The sequence below is a fragment of the Enhydra lutris genome, unplaced genomic scaffold, assembly GCF_002288905.1.
Source record: "Enhydra lutris kenyoni isolate GAN:26980312 unplaced genomic scaffold, ASM228890v2 scaffoldscaffold9, whole genome shotgun sequence".
In the NCBI taxonomy this organism is placed as follows: Eukaryota; Metazoa; Chordata; class Mammalia; order Carnivora; family Mustelidae; genus Enhydra; species Enhydra lutris.
The window spans coordinates 53,200,579-53,222,558 of NW_019154093.1; the positions used below are offsets into that span (position 1 = coordinate 53,200,579).

Below are 21,980 nucleotides of genomic sequence, written 5' to 3' on the forward strand. Positions count from 1 at the left end.
ATCAACTTACATTTAAGATACATTAGAATGGTATGTTATTTAAAGGGATTACATTTATATCTGGTAAAACAAAGGCTCCTGTAAATTTACACTTAAGTAAAGGAAAGGCTCTCCTAAGAATATAACCACTTCATCAGATGTTGTATCATACATTATGCCTACTTAAAATAACCTTATATTCAATGATTACTATAAAACTCTACCTCCAGAAAACAGAATGTGGAAAAAATACATACACTGTTGAGAAAGTATAATCCTAAAAATTCTTATTCTTGGGAATATGTAATGAAAGTATTCTTGTAAAATACTGATTTTAAATTAAAGTGAGAATTTACTGGAGAAAATTTTACATACCTTGGACTTGAGGGAACCTCCCCAATTTTCATCCACAAACTTCAAGAATAGCTCCTGCATAAAGCTGCAAAAGGAAAAACAAGAATTTAAAAAACCGGTATAATTTTAAGATTTTATTTATTTTGGGAAGGGTAAAAGAAAGACAGTACAAATGGGGGTGGGAAGGCAGAGAGGAAGGGTGAGAGTCTTTCAAGCAGACTTCACACCGGGAGCCTGATGGCAGGGCTCAGTCTCAACCCTGAGATGATGACCAAAGCCCAAAATCAAGAGTTGGAAGCTTAAACAACTGAGCCACTCAGGCACCCCTGTTGTAATTTTAAAATTGTAGTTATTTCAGTTAAAATAAATATTATAGTTAAACAGATAGAATCAAATGTTCAGAGCTGGAGAGAACTATGTAGTTCCATCCTGACAGAAGAGGAAACGAGGCCCATGGATGTTAAATGATTGAGGAATTTAAGCCCTACTTAGTAAGAGATTGAAGGAGATGTGGAGAATTGACAATGAATCTGAATAGGTAAGATGTCTTTGCAAGTTCTTCACAAAATTCTAAAGATTTCCTATAGTTTCTTAGAATGCTAGATTGAACACAGGTTTGTATTCATCTATCCAACATAGGTATTTAAGGAGAGTTCTTTCTAGTTGGTTAAAATTAAGCAATCAATATTTAAAATTAAACAAAACCTCAATACTTTAAAAAATTAACTATAGTATATACTATGTAAAGATACTAGAAAACCAGTAAAATATCATTAGAAAGAATTTTTGTTAAAGATCTGAGAGAGAGAGGAGAGAGACTGTGCACACGCGTGTGTGAGTGTGTGTGTGGGGGGGGGGCAGAGGCCCGACGTGGGGCTCTATCTCACAAACCTTGAGATCATGACATCAGGACCTGAGCCACCCAAGCACCCCTCATTAGAAAGAATTTAAATGCAAATATTTCCCCTTAATGAATTCACTTAAAATGAATTAAATGGGGCGCCTGGGTGGCTCAGTGGGTTAAGCCTCTGCCTTCGGCTCAGGTCATGATCTCAGGGTCCTGGGATCGGGCTCTCTGCTCAGCGGGGAGCCTGCTTTCTCCTCTCTCTCTCTATGCCTGCCTCTCTGCATACTTGTGATTTCTCTCTCTCTGTTTCAAATAAATAAATAAAATCTTAAAAAAAAAAAAAAAAAGAAATTGCTCCCTCATGGGGATGCAACTTAAAAAAAAAAAAAAAAAGAATTAAATGATAAATATTGCTTTTCTAGCTATATAGGACCTGCACAATTTATAGTAAAAGCTCATTATAAAAAAACTGTAATGCAAAAATTTTCTTACAATGAATTCAGCTGAAATGGATTCAATGATAAACACTTTTTTTCAGCTGTAGAGCCTGACCATTCTTTTTGTAGTGACATGGGGATGCTAGGGCTCTAAGAGAAGGCAGGCTATTATAAAAACATACTATATCGATTTTATTTATTGTTAGTCTTTACACTTTTTATTGTAGGTCTAAAAGCTGAAGATGGATTTTACTTTTAAGTTCTAAAATAGCATAAATATCCCATGCACTATGCAGGATGATTATTTTAAATACTTCGGAAAATATAAAAAAGTACAGAGTAGAAATTAGAAATTTACTTTAATTCCATTTATACCCAAGAGATAATTTTTTTTTTTTTAACCATTTTGGAGATTCTGACCTAGATCAATAGTTCTTAAATTTCTGAGGGCCACAGATACTTTTGAGAGTCTGATGAACTTCTGCTTTGAGGCTATACATGGACTCTCTGAAACCACTGATGAATTTCAAATTAAGAACTCTGATGATCTCCAAAGATTCTCTGCAGCATTAACAATTTGATATTAGGGGGATCTAATTTTATGCAGTAAGCTTTTTAGTTACTCTTGTTGGACAAGCCCACAGAATATCTTTTAAAATATCAGGTCATATTACCAATAAGATCATGAAAAGATGTTCAACATCACTAATTATTAGGAAAAAAGCAAATCAGAATCACAATGAGCTACCAACCATTTCACACAAGATAGGAGGGCTATGATTAAAAACAACAACACAGAAAACCAGTGGTGATGAAGATGTGGAAAAATCAGAACCCTTGGGCACTGCTGCTGGTAAGGTAAAATAGTATAGGCACTATGGAAAGTAAAAAGGTGGTTCCTTAAAAAATTAAACATAGAATTATATGATTCAGCAATTCTACTTCTAGCCAGAAGTCAGAGGCAACCCAAATGTCTATTGGCCAATGAATGGATAAACAAATGTGGTATATACATATAATGAAATATTGTCTTAAAAAGAGAAAATTATGACACATGCTATAACATGCATGAATCTTGCAGACAGAAAATAAAGCAATTACAAAAGGATAAATACTACATGATTCCACTTTTATGAGGTACTTAGAGCAGTCAAGTTGAGAGACAGAAAGTCAAATGGTGGTTGCCAGGGGCTGGGAGAGGGAAGAAGAGGAGCATTATATATTGAGAATGGAGTTTCAATTTAGAAAGATGAAAAAGTTCTGGAAATACATGGACACTTAAAAATAGTTAAAATGGTGAAGTTTACGCTATATATATATTACCAGAATTATGAAAGTTAAAAAAGTAGTAAAGCCATATTAAAATTCGGTTATTAGATTTAGCTTTTATTTTTAAGTCTGTGATCCCCTGGAAACTAAGTGGAGATTCCATTACCTTACATAATAGCATTTCTCTACAAAACTGTTTCCCAATATTCTCCATAACATGACATGTGGAAAATGGTTAACAAGTTCATGAAGCACCGGGGTAAGAGGAAGATGCTTAGAACTGGAGATGACTAGCTTGGTGGGCCCTGTGCATCCCAGTCCCTATTTGGCTGTTGCAAGGACTGAAGGAGTCTGTATCCCAGCAGACTTTTAAGGCATTCATGGAAAGCACTTCTCTGTACAACAAAACAAATGGTTAAAAATACTAGAAACATGTTCAATGAACAGGCAGCTCAGATGTGACTTAATCCAGAAAAACTTTTGTTGATTTCCTATCTTGCAGGTACTTTCTGCAGAATTCCAGTTTTTTCTTTCTTTCTTTTTTCTTAAAGATCTTATTTATTTGACAGAAAGAGCGTGCGCACATGCTCACACAAGCAGGGGAAGCAGCACAGGGAGAGGGAGAAGCAGGCTCTCTGCTGAGCAGAGCCAGATGTGGGGCTTAATCCCCAGGATCCCTGGATCATGACCTGAGCTGAAGGCGGACTCTTAACTGACAGAGCCATCCAGGCACCCCAGAATTCTGTTCTTATAATGTGCTGTAAATATTCTGTAACTTAACTGTGGAAAGGAAATGTCTTATTTATCGTAACTATCCCCAGAACTAGACACAAAGCTTCTCACTGTATGTGTGTTGGAGAGAATTACTCATTTAACAGAATTAAATACCTCTTTTTTTGTTATATAACTTTAAAAATATTTCAAGCTCCTTTGACATACTTGTAGAGTTCGTTGTACTTAGTTTCAGTGTAGGGTAAACAAAAAGAAAATTTATCTTAGAGCTGCCTAACATTATTAATAACAAATTCTAAAAGCATTAGTTAATTTTTAAAAAAGATTTTATTTATCTATTTGACAGAGAGCGAGCAAGTGTGCACAGCAGGGGGAGCAACAGGCAGAGGGAGAGGGAAAAGCTCCCTGCTGAGCAGAGCCCGACCAGAGAGCCCAAAATGGGGCTCAACCCCAGGGCTCTGGGATCATGACCCAAGCTGAAGGCAGATGCTCAACTGACTAAGTCACCCAGGTTCCCCTAAAAGTATTAATTTGTGATGACAGTTGGCATTTCACTTATGAATTTGTGGTGTTCATAGAAAAACACTGGCTTTTCATGTTGAGTAAGTAATTTAACTACAAATTCTGATAAATTTTCAGTGACATAATCATAAGCATCTTTGGCATTACACAAATTCACATAAAAATATGTAACTTATAATAGGAATTCTCTAGGGCATAAAGGATGAAAGGATTTAAAAAGGTTAAACTTGTAATTCCTTGACTTTCCCCCTTAGCATTCGGACTTTTTTTTTTTTTTTTAAAGATTTTATTTATTTTCTTTGACAGACAGAGATTACAAGTAGGCAGAGAGGCAGGCAGAGAGAGAGAGGAGGAAGCAGGCTCCCTGCTGAACAGAGAGTCCGATGCGGGGCTCGATCCCAGGACCCTGGGATCATGACCTGAGCTGAGGGCAGAGGCTTTAACCCACTGAGCCACCCAGGTGCCCCGCATTCGGACTTTTTAAAGTAACATCACTGGCATAGAAAAAATTCTGACCTTCAACATTTGTGGATGACTACCCACTGGAAGAGAAATCAAAAAAGTAATGTAACTTTTACAGAACAAGCTAATTTTTAAAATACCAAGTTGGTAGGCCTCTTTTTTGTAGGCCTCAAGAAGCTCATTTGTACAGACAATCTATCTCTAGACTCTAGTAGGTACTTATTCCATTATATTATAATAACCCAAATAACTTAAATGAAAATACATGGATACCTTTAGAAAAATATAAAAATGACATGCAAAGTTATATTTTTCCCTTGGGAGTCCACATCTATTTCCCTATATAAGTTATGATTAATAGGTTTTCCTAAACTTTCTAAACAATTCTGATGAGAAGCAAAAATATCAAACGACTTCAGCTCTGTAACTAATCTGCCTTATTAGTAACATGACTTTTGAATCCCCTAATATCCACCTCACTTAAAAATTAGTGGTGTTTAAAACTGAAGTATAATTAACATAGTGTTATATCAGTTTCAGGTGTACAATATAGTGATTCAGTTCTATACATTACTCAGTGCTCATCAAGTTAAGTGTGTACTTTTTTTTTAAGATTTTACTTATTTATTTGACAGACAGAGATCACAAGTAGACAGAGAGGCAGGCAGAGAGAGAGGGGGAAGCAGGCTCCCCGCTGAGCAGAGAGCCCGATGCGGGACTCGATCCCAGGACCCTGAGATCATGAACTGAGCCGAAGGCAGAGGCTTTTACCCACTGAGCCACCCAGGCACCCCTAGTAGTAAAGCTTTTGTCAAGATTTCACTTCCAGTCACTGAAGCAGCAGGTAACTGGTTTATCTGCTGACACTAACGCACACACTTTGACTAATGGCATTCTTGCAAAGGCACAATGAATGAATATGGAGGATTAGGGAAAGGAGTTCAACTTTACTATTTTAGCAAATGAAGCTGGTAAATATAATTCTCTAATATTATATCCTTGAGATTATAGTATTTTTAGGTACTTTATAGTATTTTTATAGTATTTTTAGGAACTCTGAAAAAAACAAAGCAATGACTATATCTAAGGAAGCTAAGGATAAAGCTTATTCTACTACACTATAAAATGATGTTTATTTTTGTATCTTTAGTTTCTGCCTTAAGATTGAGAAAGCTACAAAACAAGCAAGGAAACATCTACCTTAATTTAAATTAAGTTTTGAGAAAGTAAGAGAACACTGGGGGAATCTTTCACTAAGATACAATTACTGTTCCATTGAAAAGCTCATTGAAAATGTATTAAAGTACAACAAAATGAAACAAAAACCTAGAAATAAAAAAAAAATTTTTTACATCACTACATTCTAAATTAGACGATTCTAAATACAAATTCTGAGGGAAAACAGAACAAAGTTTCTTCCAGTATTGTGATGAATAACAGAATTTGTTCACGTACCTAAAACAGAGACCTTCATGATCAAGAGTTAGGACTATAATGATTAGACTTTCACCTGAAAACAAACACACCCACAGATACACCGCCTTCCCCATCAATAGTTACTGGTATGAATAATCCAGGGTCATCACCTGGGAACAATGCATTTAATTCTACTGATATTTAGGAAATATAATAGAATGAAAAGAAATAACCAGACACAACGCCACCATATTTCCTGAGGTCAAAACATCCAAAGAATTGGTAAAAATGATCCTGAGCTTGAGTATCTTTTTTTTTCCTAAAGATTTTTTTCTATTAATTTGACAGAGAAAGAGAGAGAAAGAGAGACATTCCAAGGAAGCACAGTGGCAGGTAAAGGGAGAGGGAAAAGCAGGCTCCCTCCTGAGCAAAGGTCCAATGTGGGACTTGACCCCAGAGCCCTGACATGAAGGCAGAGGCTGAACTGACTGAGCCACCTAGGTGCCCCCCTCAGCTTAAATATCTTAGTAAGTAGTTTTTTTGTTTGTTTGTTTTTGAAAATTTTACTTATTTATTTGACAGAGAGAGACACATAAGAGAGAGCACAAGCAGGGGGAGTGGGAGAGGAGAAGGAGGCTTCCCACTGAGCAGGGAGCCTAATGTGGGGCTCGATTCTAGGACCCTGGGATCACAACCTGAGCCAAAGGCAGACACTTAAGAACTGAGTCACCCAGGCGCCCCTAGTAAGTAGTTTTAAAATAAAACCAACTAGCCCCTTGGTAAAAATATTTTAGAAAATGGCAAAGTAGTACTTAATAAAAATTTCATTGTCTTTTTGCTCCTAAATGTTTGAAAAATACAGCCCATTTTCCTCGTGATTTGAAGAACTGAGATCCAGACAAAAGTACAGTTCAACACCCAAATATTCAATACTCTCCAAAAAATACCACAGGGATGCTATTATATAGCAGCAAAGGCTGCTTTTAAAAAGAGAATTCAATTGTTAGTGTTATTACCATACCAATATTGAACATCATTATTTGTCACAAAAATGGGCAATTATGATCATCTTTAAGCAAGGCTGCAAATATCTGAAATAAAAAACAAAACAACTGGTACAAATTACATTATGGCTGCTCTCTATTAAAACTGGAGGTAATCACCTCATATATACTAAGATACAAAAATAAAATTATAATAACCCAAAAGCCTAAATATCTTAAATACTAAGAGTGCCAATATGAAAGTAGAACAAAAGACACTAGGCTGTTGCACACATTTTGATTTTTTGCCCACTTTCTGACAAGCACACTATCAAGTTTAGAACTCATTACAGTACCCAGATGAGCTTTTAACACTTTTCTTCAAAAGGAAAACAGAAAACGCAGTTTCTACCCCTGTATGCTTTTATGAAAAGTTATCCTCCTTACTGTCCCTTTTCCCATCCCCCACCATTGCACTAAGGGGCTACCTTGTAACTAGTTGAAGTCTACTGTAGCCTTCTTTCATTGAGGCTACCAGTTTCTCAAGGCATCTTTACTCACCCTTCCAACCCAGTAAATCGATAGATCCTGAAGGTTTTATTGCCTAAATCTTTTCAGATCTGTCCCTTCTCCATTTTTACTACCAATATGTTGGCTTAAGCCCTTTATCTTGCCTCTGGAAAACATCAATGTAGGTTATTTTTCTGGCAACAGTATTCCCCTCTGTCCTACCAACTATCCTTCATACTGATGACAAAACTCATTGAAATACAAATCTGATACCAGTTGTTTATAATCTTTTAATTTTGTCCCCTGCCTATAGGATAGAGTCCAAACTTCTTTTCAAGACATACAGGCACTACTCTTCCTAACCAGCATCATCTATCATCATAACCAAGCTATTTGATTTATCTAAGAAGGCCATCTTTTTCATGACTTTGCCTTTTCAGTAAATTTTCCTTTTGCCAGAGAGGACTTTCTCCTAATAATTTTCCAAGTTAGCATAAACAGCAACTTCTGTATAAGCAAGTGGTGGTATTTACCTCAACTGTCAAAAGGTAGTATGTCCTTCCTTCTGTGTGCTATCATGGCACGTGAGTATATTTTATTTACACCACACTTCTTGCTTAATTCTTTAAAGAAACCAATGCATCTGGAAATAACAAAGAAACTGTACAGAAGGGTACAGAAGTAAAACTCTTCCTCTGCCTCCCACCTGCACTCAGTAACTTTTTAACTATTTTTAGTTCTTTTGTTGGTCACTTTTATAGTGATTAATGTGGTTATATCTATAGTTCTGAATACATCAACTTTAAGAGAATATATAGATCTTGTCCTCTTTCCAACTTCTATTTATTTTATTTCTAACTCTTTAAATGGGCACCTTCCTAACACTGGATATTATGTTTTAGCCTAATAAAATATCCTGCCAACTACATTCTACTTCCATGCCTATTTCTTCTACTTGACTCCTTAAGGACAGTGACTACTGTCACTATGACATTCTCCAAGCCTACACCAAGAAGAAATATTTATTTTTAATTATTTTTTAAAAAGACTTTTTAAATTATTATTTATTGAGCAGAGAGATAAAGAGCACAAGTAGGCAGAGCGGTGGGCAGAGGGAGAGGGGGAAGCAGGCTCTCTGCTCATCGGAGAGCCTGATGAGCCGCCGGCTCGATCCCAGAACCCTGGAATCATGACCTGAGCCGAAGGCAGCCGCTTAAATGACTGAGCCACCTAGGTGCCCCAAGAAGAAATATTTAGTGTATAAACAAAGTTTATTTTGACTCTGAGATAGGTATGTCTAGGAAATACAATTGTAAGGCAGCCTGGAAACAGAACATGAATTACTTTAATGGTTTATTTCCTTTTTAAATATTGTAATCTGCAAATGTGATTAAAATGTTTTAATATGCTTAGACTCTTGATCCTAATTTATAAATACCAAAAAACCTGACATTTTAAAATTAAAGACAGATGAAACGCTACATTTAGAAAATACTAAAAAATTAAATATTTCAGTTCAATTGAATAATTATACAAAATGTTTAAAACTTCTGTTACATAAATATGATACATATATTTATAACCATTTACTAGCTGATGACTTTAGGTAAGATCTCTCTGTCTTAGACTCAATTAGAAAATGGGGATAATAATGGTACTTATTGCAGAGTTGTGAAGATTATATAAATTAATTCAGATAACGGACTTGCAACAGTGCCCTTCATCTAGTAACAAATGTTAGTGGCCATTATGAAGTAAATATTTGTGTTGGTATGCAAGAGTCTTAGCAATTCTTTCAGTAAATTAGAACTGCTGCCAAACATTATTCACATCTTTTAAAAAAGCTCCTTAGTGACTAATGTTTTTATATTATAATTAGAATAATCTGTTTAAGATTTATATTTGTTTCCTTTGAAGAAATCAGTTCATGTATTGATGCTACAGACACACTACAAAAATGAAGCTATTTTAAGCAACTGTGAAATTTCTTTAGTAACTACAATTTCACGCACAGTTGGCTTAACCTCCATTTCATCCTTCTATGTTTCACACACCAGTAGCATCTCTACCCGTAGCAGATAGGTTAAGGCTTAACACATGCCACTTTCTTGCTTAAGCTGTCTTCTAAATTACTCTGAAACTGGCTACAGATTTTCCATGTAAACTCAATAGAACTAAATGTTTTGATGTCCTTTTACCTGAATTATGAAATACTATGTGACTTATTTAAAACGTTTGGGCCTTAAATAAGCCAAATTTGTTAATATATCCTCGAAAACACCAGGTAATGGGAGTCATTAATGTCTATTGTATACTGAAAAATAAAGATTAAGTAATTTAAAATAAAAACTAGTGATGGAATTGTGTTAACTAGAAATGCAAAAGGGACCTTCGAAAAGTCAGTCTGGTGTTTTATATTTAACTCATTCATTTTCTTCCAGTAAGCCTGTGAAATAGGTATTCACATTTTCAAGATGAGAGACAGAATAGAGGTAAAAACTTGAGACTCTAGAGCGCCTGGATGGCTCAGTTGGTTATGAGTCTGCCTTTGGCTCAGGTCATGATCCCAGGGTGCTGGAACTGAGTCCTGCTTTTGGCTCCCTGCTCAGTATGGGGGCCTGCTTCTCCCTCTCCCTCTGCCCATCCCACCCACTTGTGTTCTATTTCAAATAACTAAAATCTTCAAAAAAATGAAGTAAAAATAAAAACTTGGGAATCCGGAGTCAAAAAGACTTGAGATGAAGCCAGGTTATGGCACCTAATTGCTTAGGTAACTTTGGATAGATAACACCCTAGTTTCCTCTTCTGTTAAACAGGGATAGTAGTATTATATTATAGTTGTTGTAAGGATTAAATAATGTAGGTTAGATACTTTAGCGTATAACCAAGGTACGATAAACACTCAAAGGTGAGCCAGTTAATTACCTAACAAAAGTGAAGATTCCAAAGTAATTTGCTAACTCAAAGTCACAAAACTAGTAGCTAAGATAATAACTAAACTCTTCCAAAAACTTCAATAAACAGACAAAAGGGGATAAACTTCTAATAAACTAAACCTATATTAATATTTCCTCTCTACTGTCTCTGGCTTGCTAGGAATGCATGTAAATGTGAAGGAAGAAAACGGGAATGCTACTATATGCTATACAAAGTGGACCAACTAGCATTAGTCTAATTCCAGTCAAGTAATGGAGTGGGAAGTGGAAGGGATCTAACTATATTCTTAAAATTATTTTATGCACTATTTAGGTACGCTCATTCAAATTTAGTGTAATACAATCATTACCAAAGATAAATATTTTTTACTTTTTAATATTATCTTAGTATATTTTTAAGTGAAAATAAAAGCATTCTATCAAATGTCTGAACTGTTGAGCTATTTTCCAGAACCAGTAATGGTATAATTTGGTGATCTATAGTCTAGGCTTCTACTTGTATCCTGTAAATGAGAAAAAGATGTTCCAAAATTCAAATAAAAGAAATTTAAAAAGTCACTTTAAAGCTTTTCTCCTCCAAAATTTTCTTAACCTTTGAAATCTGTTACCATGTATTAGTTTACAAAGATAAGCAGCAGAGGAATGTTAGTATGAAAATAACTGCAATTAGTCTGATAACTTGCTTTTTTTCACAAAGTGACCATTTCTATACTACAAATATAATTTGATTTACTTTGTTATTTCTGCTTTCAAAGAATATCATAGCCTCAAAGTGATGTGTCATCTGAAACTTTGAAAACCAATAATATATTTTATTCTAAACTTACTTTATAAATTTATTTTATTTTTTTAAAGGATTTTATTTAATTTGACAGAGAGAGACTGCATGAACAAGCACAAGTAGGGGGAGCAGCACAGGCAGAGGGAGAAGCAGGATACCTGTTGAGCACAGAGCCCTATACAGCGCTTGATCCCAGGACTCTGGGATCATGACCTGAGCTGAAGGCAGATGCTTAAACAACTAAGCAACCCAGGCATCCCCTAAATTGACTTAAAAAAAAAAAAGGGGTCTCATTCAATTTCTGGAATAGGTTTGTCTTAAGACAAAACTCTACTTTATCAATTTTTTTGAGAGAGAGAGGGCACATGTGAGTGGGAGTGGGTGGCAAGGGCAGAGGGAGAAAGAATTTTAAACAGGCTCCATGCCCAGCATGAGTTCAATGAGGGGCTCAGTCTCCTGACCCTGAGATCATGACCTGAGCCAAAATCAAGAGTCAGATGCTTAACTGATGAGCCACCCAAGTGCCCTGGTTTTGAAAAATTTTTTTTTAGTAAAATCCTTCCTCTCCAAATGCAATTTTCATATGCATTTTAAACTGATCAGAATGCTACATATTTTTAGAATTCATTTTTGTAGTATTTTTCTTTAAAATATGTTAATCAGCAGGACTCAAAATTTGAAATTATGTCTGACATAATTTATTTCTTCATTTTGTTCCACATAAACAAGTAGTTGTGAATGGTGAAAAAGTTTTCATACTACTAATTCTGTTATCATATTTCTTCTTGTTCTTGATTCAACTGATTCAGGAGCTCAAAAGTGGAGTAACAGAAAATTTTGTTCCAAATTTTTAAGACTGGGAAGTATAATAGTTCATGTTGTATCTCCTACCTATTTTTTAAAATCCTACTTTGCCAACAGCAATTATTATTATGCTATTCTTGGGTCCTCTAAATTTTTCGTTTTTAATCAGCAAATCAGATACTACCACCAGCCCCAACGATTCACCTAGGATTTATTATACGCCAGGAACTATTCTAAGCAGTGTACACACATTAACTCGTTTAATCCTCATAACCACCCTATGAGATGTTAACTATTATTATCTCCAATTTATAAGTAAGGAAAAAGACACAGAGTGATCAAGTAACTTGTCCAAGATTGTCAGCTGAGTAAAGATTATTTTTTTAAAAAAGATTTTATTTATTCATTTGAAAGAGAGCAAGCAAGCACATGAGCAAGGCGGGGACAGGCAGAGGGAGAAGCAGAGTCCCGACTGAGCATGGAGCCCGACGTGGGGCTAAATACCAGGACTATGACCCGAGCCAAAGGAAGCCGCTTAACCATCTGAACCACCCAGAAGCCCCAAGACTTTCTGAACCTAGTTTGGTTCCAGAGCCTGTGCTCTTAACCACTACTCTAAATTCCCTCCTTACACAATCAAGAATTAATAAACAACAAATTAAGTTGAAAACACTTGCTTTTGGGTTCATATTTTTGACTAATTCAGCTAACTCAATTTTTTTTCTCTCCGAAGGTATGCTGGTTTCATCACTAGCCAAATCTTCAGGAAGATAACTCACAGATAAGGTAGGTGTAAATGCAAAAGAACAGGAAGTACTAAAAACCAACTAAATAACTGATCATTATTTAATTAAATAATAAATTAAAATATTTCAAAAGAAAAAGGGAAGCAGTGGGGCTATAAGGATCTTGATGAACTAAGATCTTAAAGAGAACAGGTGCCATCTAAGGAAACAGGGGCAAACAATGAAGGAAAAATACAAAAATCCTATAATAACTATGTCCAGAAGAAGCTGAAATGATTAAGATATGAAAACCTTAAATGAACAAGAGGGAAAAAAGCACAAGTTGCCTTAATCAAGTTCAAATACACAGTACTGCTAAGATTATAAAAAGATGAGAAAAACACCCATCTATTGAAATACTATAATCTTATAAATTTCAGATAACAGAAGTTAAAAAAATTCTTAATAGAAAAAAATTTGATTTATGCTTCTCCTCAGGAAAATTCCAGGAAACTTTTAATCTGATAGTGGTGTACTGTTTGAAAAAATACCTATTAAGGTTATAGCAGTCAGACCTCGATTTCAAAATCTGTGTTAAAAAATTAATGTCTATTTTTAGATTTGGGATGCTTGCAGTATCTTTATAAATAAAATATACAAATGAGAGATTGACACTTAGATGAACAGTTATAACAAGTGTTATTCATCAGTAACTGCCAACATAAAGACAAATCTTTTTATATTCAGCATAAGTGAAATATATGGACATATATACATATATATTTTTAAATTACCTTTTCTATGTCTACCAGTAGTTGATCAAGTTACTCTCTGGCCTACAAACTTCCACTGGCTCCCATTCCCTCAAGAAAAAGTCCAGACCTCTTAGCATAGCTTTTAAGACTCACGATGTCCTGGTTCCTGCTTGTATTTCTGGACTCATCCCTTGCCATCCTGCACTCTTGGTCTATCTCCTGTATCCAGAGATGCCATTTCGATTCCCATTTCTTCTTCTCAGCTGGGTACATTTTCTATCAATTCTCAACCCAGATCTTAAACCTCTCCTAAGCTTTGTTCCCTTTACTCCTAGCACACCACACCTATCCCTCTAGCCTTACTTGCCTGCTTACCAGTCTATCTCCCCACTAGACTGACTATAAGCTCCTTGAGGGTAGGGACTGCCCTTCAGTTTTGTTTTGTTTTGTTTAAGTTAGACAGATTTATTGATTGATTGAGCAGGGGGAGAGGGAGAGAGAAAAATCTCAAGCCAACTCTGGAATGAGCGTGGAACCCGATTCAGGGCTTGATCTCAAGACCTTGAGATCATGACCTGAGCTAAAATCAAGAGTTGGATGCTTAGCCGACTGAGCCACCCAGGTGCCCGATGCCCTTCAATTTTTGTATCAGCAATGCCTAGGTTGGTGCCTGATATATAAAAAGCACTTGGTAAGTGTTTAATGGAAAAAAAAAAATCACCGTTTCCAACTTATTCTTAGTAAAAACAGCCTCACTCAAGGACAAAAACTTATCAAATACTATATGCTAAAGGCCAGGGATTCAGAAAGACACCATCTTAGACTTCAAAGAGCATAATTTTATGGAATGAGAAAAAAAACCAAAATAATAGATACAATATAGTGAAGGTTAAGTGCATATCAAGGTCTCTTCAGTGCTTTGAGAATAGAGGTGTAGGTAACATAACCTGGGAGTCCTAGTGGTAGAGAGGTAAGGGAGCTGAAATTAGGGAAACCTTCCCAAAAGGGTAGACACTTGAGCTAAATCTTTAAAAAGACAGATCAAATAGTAGCTATTTACTCTATTCACAGTGGGGTGTGGGCAGGAGGGGAGAGTAACACTTATGGGATTGTTTACCTAGTATCTGCTCTTCAGTGCTTCATCTCTCTGTACCCCAGTGCAACATTCCACATAGCTGCTGTGGCAGCCAATGGGCCTTGTATTATTCTCTATCTTGGCCAACAACTGGTTAGTAATCTAACCTGAGCTAGTAACAATCCCTGCCTAAAATATTTCAAAAATATCAATGAGAAAGAATTAATCCTTTTCTCATGGGAAAAGCTAAAAGATACAACACTTGGGAACTGGCAGTTACTATGTTGTCCCACCACAAGGAAAAAGTCAGTCAGTAGTGGAAAAAAAAATGTTCCCTTCCTTTCCATCTTAAGATTTTATATATTAAGCTGAAGTTACTCATGCTATCTGTATAAAATACTAACTGTATAAAAGTAGCACCAAGATTTAAATATTTAAAGTCAAATATTTTTTCTTTCATTAGTTTACCTTTTTCCTTCCAACTACAAATCAGTACGATCTTTACAATTAAGCCAATATCCTAATGTATATAAATGGTATCTAGATACATAGTTATGAACAAAACTAGTAGTAAATTAACTTATCAAAAATTCTCATTCTAGCTAGTACTTGTGATGCTTACTAGTAGGTCCTATATGAACAGAATGGGTAGGGGAGAAGGAAACCCAATAAAAATAATGGAGTACATATTTATGGAATAAGAGATTTAAAAGACATTTTCTGCTATTAAGATTTTTTTTTTTTAAAAAGCAAATTTTAAGCTTCTGGCTATCAAAGACTAACTTCAGCCTGTTAAGTGAGTAAGCACTACTAAAAATGATTAGCCTCATCTCTGGAAAGGCTTATAAACCATATCACTAAGAACCAAAGTGAATGATACTGGTTACACTTCTTCTTCTTCTTCTTTTTTTTAAAGATTTTATTTATTTATTTCACAGAGAGAGAGAGAGAGAGAGAGAGATCACAAGTAGGCAGAAAGGCAAGCAGAGAGAGAGGGGAGGAAGCAGGCTCCCTGCCGAGCAGAGAGCCTGATGTGGGGCTCGATCCCACGACCCTGAGATCATGACCTGAGCTGAAGGCAGAGGCTTAACTCACTGAGCCACCCAGGCGCCCCACACTTCTTAATTATATATAAATTGCTAAAACATTCCTGTATATAAAGTAATTTTCTCTTCTAAAGAATTTATATTTACAATGATTTACCCAGACATATACACACAGAGACATGTTTAAGTACTTTTAATGTTTTTAATGTAAGGTACTAGTCTATGCAGATTTTTACTTTTATTAAACTAAGACTAAATTAAACTCTGATTTCAAAATTAAGCCTTAAGCCAGGGTTGACATAGATAAAAATACTGCATATGTTACATATGCTCACGTACCAGTAGTCTAGACAGCAGTGCTGCACACATTAAATCAAGTCTCACTTTTATATCTGAACGTGGTTTGCATCTAAATGGAGGCTTGTCCAACATGCCATACTCTGTATGTCCAGCAGTATTTCTAAGGGTTTCTGACATGTTTTGGTTCTCATTGATTTTGTACAAAACTGTATTAGCAAATGCTTAATGAGAAGTAAGTACATGGTAGAGATGAGGGGAAACATGTAAAGAAAAAACAATGGATACAGCATAAAAGTTATGTTAGGATACAGGCTCACTTGTACTTACAATTACTTCAGCTTGTAATTAGTTAGGCATATATTAACTGGTAGACTATTTGCTGATGATTATTGCTGAACTGTAAGTGCTGAGAAGTGTCAAGATACCACAAAGAGCTCAATTAATAATTAAAAGTGAATGGGAATTTAATTTGAGAAGCATGTGATTTAAGGTTGGTTGTAATAAAAGTATAACATAAAAATGGTATGCTATGAAGGATTACTGAGAAAGGGCAGTAAGTAAAAAAAAAAAGCTTTTATATGCACCTGGTTTACAATTTAGGAGTATTTGACACCACTTAAAGGAGAGAGCTTCTCAATTTAGTCTAATTATAAGACAAGGAGTGTGATAAACACTGTTTATTATTATAAAACATCCCTTGTTATTCAATTCTTTTAAGTTTGGTGTCTCAGGAAATAATCATTGTTGATTAAGTAGTATGGACCATAGAATAACAGCATTATGATTAGAAGATGACATACAGATTCCTCTGGCAATTTGTCCCACATGAGTATCTCTAAATAAATAAATAAATCCATGCCCCCCGAAATCAAGAGGGAAGGGTCTTACTAAATTAGATAAGTCATACATCTTAAATCTATTTAAAATCAAGTTTTTAAAACTTGTTTAGATATGACCTTATATGCAATGAAGACTAATTCATATACAGAATTTTTTTTTTTTTTTTTAAGATTTATTTCTTTGACAGAGTGCGAGTGAGAGAGCACAAGCAGGGGGACTGAGAGGGGGGAAGCAGGCTCCCCACTGAGCTGGGAGCCCAATGCAGGGCTTGATCCCAAGACCCCAGGATTATGACCTGAGTCAAAGGCAGACGCTTAACCGACTGAGCCACCCAGCCGCCCCTAAAAATCTCCTAAATGTGAAAATATATCAACAGTTATGTGAACCAACAAAAGGAAAAACACAGAAGACTTAGGAGCCATCCTGGGGACAGGAGAATTTCAGGTTCATAACTGAGGAACTGAATAGTAAATTTTGGTTAAATATTAACACTTTTAAAGGTTTGCTTACTTTTTTAGAATGGTAAAACGATACTTGGGGTTAGAAATAAACCTTTACTACCTAGCAAGAATATAATTATAGAAAGCTTTACAAACTGTTAACACCTCGTAACAGAATTCAGTATGTACAAGTGAAAGAATGTGAAAAGGAAACCTAACAGAGATGCTAACTCTTTTTCTCATTCCAAACACAGGGGACTCACTGATTCAATTTTATCTGGCTTATATAAATGATCTTTTCAGGCTACTTCTTCATTTTAAAAAGTATAGGGGCTTTTATGAAAAAAATTAAGAACTGAGTAAGTTAACTATTAATTTGAACAATGGGACAAAACGGTAGATTTTATTGGACAGTCAGAACTACCTATCCTTAGCTGTTTTCATGTGTTAAAGATGAGATTAGCTGTCTATTAATATTAGTAACAGCCATGTAAGTTAACAGACCATATTCTTTGTTAAATAGATAAAAAGTTTATTTAACACCTATAATTATGTGCCAGGTAGTAGGTGCTATACTTTCCTTTTTTTTAAAAGATTTTATTTATTTATCTGGCAGAGAGAGAGAGAGGGAGAATGTGCACGCACGAGAGAGAAAGCACAAGAGGGGTGAGGGGCATAGGGAGAAGCAGACTTCCCGGTGAGCAGGGAGCCTGATGCAGTGCTTGATCCCAGGACCCCGGGATCATGACCTGAGCTGAAGGCAGATGCTTACCCTACTGAACCATCCAGGCACTGTAGGTGCTAAACTTTCATCTCAAATTTCACTGTAAGACTGAGTTCTTATTACAAATGAATAGAAGCATCTTCATGCGGCCAGAAGGATCCAAGCATGCTATAGTAATTTTGTAACCCCTCTGCTAAACCACCATGGTAGAATGGGGTCCTGGTATATAAACCCTAACTTTTCCTTCCTAGTTGCTTTAATTGGTCTGGTGGCCCAGAAAGGAATCAGTTGACTTTCTAAAACTACAAAATGTAAAAGCTAGGGATTTTATATTTAAGTTGATAAAGCAATTTAACATTTCACCATATCTCAATCACACCAACTAATGGAAGAGAGATACTAGAAAACAGTACCTTTTTAGTTTCAAATTGTGCTTCTTCCTGACAGCATCCTCTACAGTCAGGATCCAGCTGAAGCAGGTTAAACTGTCCAAGAAGATCACAAGAGCTGCAGAGCAAGTTGCTGGAGAAGCCCAACTCTCTGCAAGCCTCTGATGAAAACTCTGCCCCGAACGCAGACACCTGAAAATAAACAAAATGAGAAATAAAACGCTATTCTATATTTATACTGGAAAACAATAATTCTTACATAAAACAGATTGAGGTAAGATGAATGAAATGACTTATGCAACCAATCAGCAAAAGCAGGCTTTCAAAAATCTGTTCTCTTCCCTTATCCATTCTCTCATGCATGTCTCAGTGAATACGGTATACCTTCATTTAAGGTCAATCCCTCTACCCGTGGTTTGGAACTTATCTTCTGCACTTCCATAGGGATTTAATTTAATTGGTAAAACTCAAAATTCTTCAGCCTATTCAAACCTTACGGTTTTAATTGCTCTCCCCACGTTCTGTCATCTCTGAATTGTTACTTTGGTCTAGCTTCTGACTCTATACCACTCAACTAAACTTGCCAAAAATCACTAAATACAAAGGCATTCAAAAGGCTCCAGCTGTTCTTCCCATCGCCTGTCCTCCTTCTTAAGTGCTGCTGTTTCCCATTTCTATTTCTGGCTCTCTCTTTGCTTTACGTATTTTCTATAGATGACTGCATCTTCCCCAAGGCTTCAAATACCTACCTACTGAGAACTCCTGAGTCTTTTACTTGAGTGTCAAACTTCCAAAGCCAACAGTCTAACTGACCTCATTTATATTATATGTTCCATTGGCATAGCAAATTCAAGATCTCTGACACTGAAACTTATCTTTTCTGCTTAAATCTATTCCTCCCAATGTACCTAATAACTTAGTAAAATGGCGCTATTTTCCTGGACCATCTAGCTGCCCAGGTCAGCCATCCTAGATTCTATATTTTCGGCCATTCCTATAAACAATTAACAAGCCTTGACAATTCTGTTTCTTAAAGAGCTTTCAAATCATTTCTTGCCTCAGTGGCTTAAATGGTCATTGCCAGTCCTACCTTTATTTACTTCTCCAATCCCATTCTACTTTTCAACTATAATGAATTCCTGGAAGAATAAAATTCCTATTCATACATTTGCTCATACTTTTCCTAATCTAAGGCTCCTTTTCACCTTCTTAATTTCAACTTATTTCCAAGAACCTGATCAGTATCAGTCTTCAGTAAGCCCTCTGGGGCGGTGGGGGGCAGAGAGTCAGATCCTAATCTTTAGCCATAGTGCTTTTCAGAGAAATAAATTTGTGCACAGTTCTAAGACAGCATCACTCATGACACTACTACGTAAATGTAGAGTTGTTTGATTGCCTAGTACTGTGAACTCTTTTGACGCCAAGCATTAAACTATTATTATTCTGTTTTTAAAGCACTTGTGCTAATTCTCATGTGTGCTGAACAAATGAACTGGTGAAAACTACAGCCTCAAGTAGGGGGAATTGCAGATTGTTTGAATGGAATTGGATGATCGTTTAGGTCAAGGATATGCAAACTTTATGTAGAGGGCCAGATAGTAACTATGCTAGGCTTTGGTGGCTAAATGGTTTTGTTTTTTTTTGTTTTTTTTGAATTTTATTTTTTTTTTCAGTGTTCCAAAATTCATTGTTTATGCACCACACCCAGTGCTCCATGCAATACGTGCTCTCCATAATACCCACCACCAGGCTCACCCCACCCTCTACCCCCCACCCCCAAACCCCGCAGTTCTGTTGCAAATACTCAACTCAGGTACAACAGCACAAAAGCAGCGCAGACAAAAGTAAGGGAGTGGGTGTCTTCCAATAAAACTTCACATAAATAGGGCCAGCCGGACTTGGCCCACCAGTAATAGTTTGTCAAACCCTCTTCAGGATGAACAAGGTAGATAAAAACACAAGGGCATTTGCCAATGTAAAAAACTAAGGAGTGCTGACATACTCTCCCAAAATGCTGATTATCCCATTGGTCTTGTGCCAGCCAGTCAATACCCTAATTTGATACCTTATACATCTTTCATTTTACCTCAGTAATAATGTAGAATGTATGTAATATTCAAAATAGATCGCAGCCCTGTGGGAGGCACTGAAGACACGTGCTTCTGTACTAGTACTTTGAGTAATTTCTTGATTAGTAAAGTGATATGCTTGACCTATTTCACAGGTTAATTTGTATTTTCCACAGATGGCCACACCAATATATATACATCACCCCACATGGTGTTCTTACAATGTGACTGGCACTCTTCTACCGAGAAGTTTATTTTCCCTTCCCTTGAATCTGGGCAGGGGCTTGTGACTGATTCTGACTAACAGAGTACAAAAGAAGGAATACTCTGGTTTTTGAGGGTAGGTCATAAAAAAGGAAACAGCCTCTGCGTGGTAAGTACTCCTACACACTGTGTCTTTGCCTCTCCCAGAATACTCAACTTTGGAACTTAGCCACCATGCTGTAAGGTAACCTAAATCAGAGGGACAACATGGAGAGTCCCATGTAGAGAGCAACTGAAGCCCCCAGCTGACAACCATCATTAATTAGACATATGAATAAAGAACTTCATATTTCAGACCTTTCAGCAGAGACACCATGGAACACATAACTCACCCTGCTGTGACCTGTCCGAATTGCTGACCCACAGAATCTAAAAGCAAAATAATTGTTTTATACCAATAAAGTTGATAGTGATTTGTTTTTCAACCATGGTAACTAACAAAGGCAATAAAAGTGAAATCACTTTGAAACCATGAACTTGTTAACAAATATAAGAAATTGTTATTGCCAAAGCACGTTTTACAAAACAAAAATTTCAAGTGAATGATCATGCAATCATATTATTGGTGTTATTCTGGCATTTACTGCGCACCTACTGACAGGTGGCATAAATATGCAAAATGTGTTTTTGGAGTCTGATGACATCTTGATTCAAATGCTAGCACAGAGCAATCTTACTTCTGAAATTCTGAATAGGAATAACTGTGATTTATCTAGCAGTTTTGAGGATTAAAGGAGAAAAAGTGAATGAAGCATCTAGTTTTCTACCCAGGACACAGTGGGTCCCTGACAGATGTTTGCATTATTCACTTTCTAGTACTCTTTTTTTTTTTTTTTTAAAGATTTTTTATTTATTTATTTGACGGAGAGAGATCACAAGTAGGCAGAGAGGCAGGCAGAGAGAGAGGAAGAAGCAGGCTCCCCAATGAGCAGAGAGCCCGACGCGGGGCTCGATCCCAGGACCCTGAGATCATGACCTGAGCCGAAGGCAGCGGCTTAACCCGCTGAGCCACCCAGGCACCCCTCACTTTCTAGTACTCTTAAAAAACCCTCTTAAGAAATACAAAACACTACTTATGTTCTAATTATTAGACATGGAATAGAGGAGAAGTGTAGTGGAGATACAAGGTTAACTTGAGTTTCATGAGTGAATTACTTCTTTCTAGCTCTTCTACCATTAGTTTTGCAGACTCAAGGCTTTGTTTTTTGGGGGAGGGGAGAGGCAGAGATGGGGTGGCCAGAGAATCTCAAGCAGGCTCGATGCCCAGCACAAGCCCGATGTGGGGGCTCTATCTCACAACCCTGAAATCATGACCTGAATT

At 36.4% G+C, this 21,980-nt stretch overlaps 1 protein-coding gene across 1 annotated transcript in view; it reads right to left on the reverse strand.

Annotated features, from left to right (window-relative positions):
• The window catches only part of LOC111143519 (selenoprotein F), a 47,328-nt gene that overhangs the window by 22,415 nt on the left and 2,933 nt on the right, over window positions 1-21,980 (reverse strand). The window contains exons 2-3 of the mRNA XM_022497333.1: window positions 18,351-18,518; window positions 355-418 (exon numbers count right to left, since the gene is read on the reverse strand). Of these exons, the coding sequence (XP_022353041.1) occupies window positions 355-418; window positions 18,351-18,518 (232 nt within the window). The remainder of the gene's footprint in view (window positions 1-354; window positions 419-18,350; window positions 18,519-21,980) is intronic.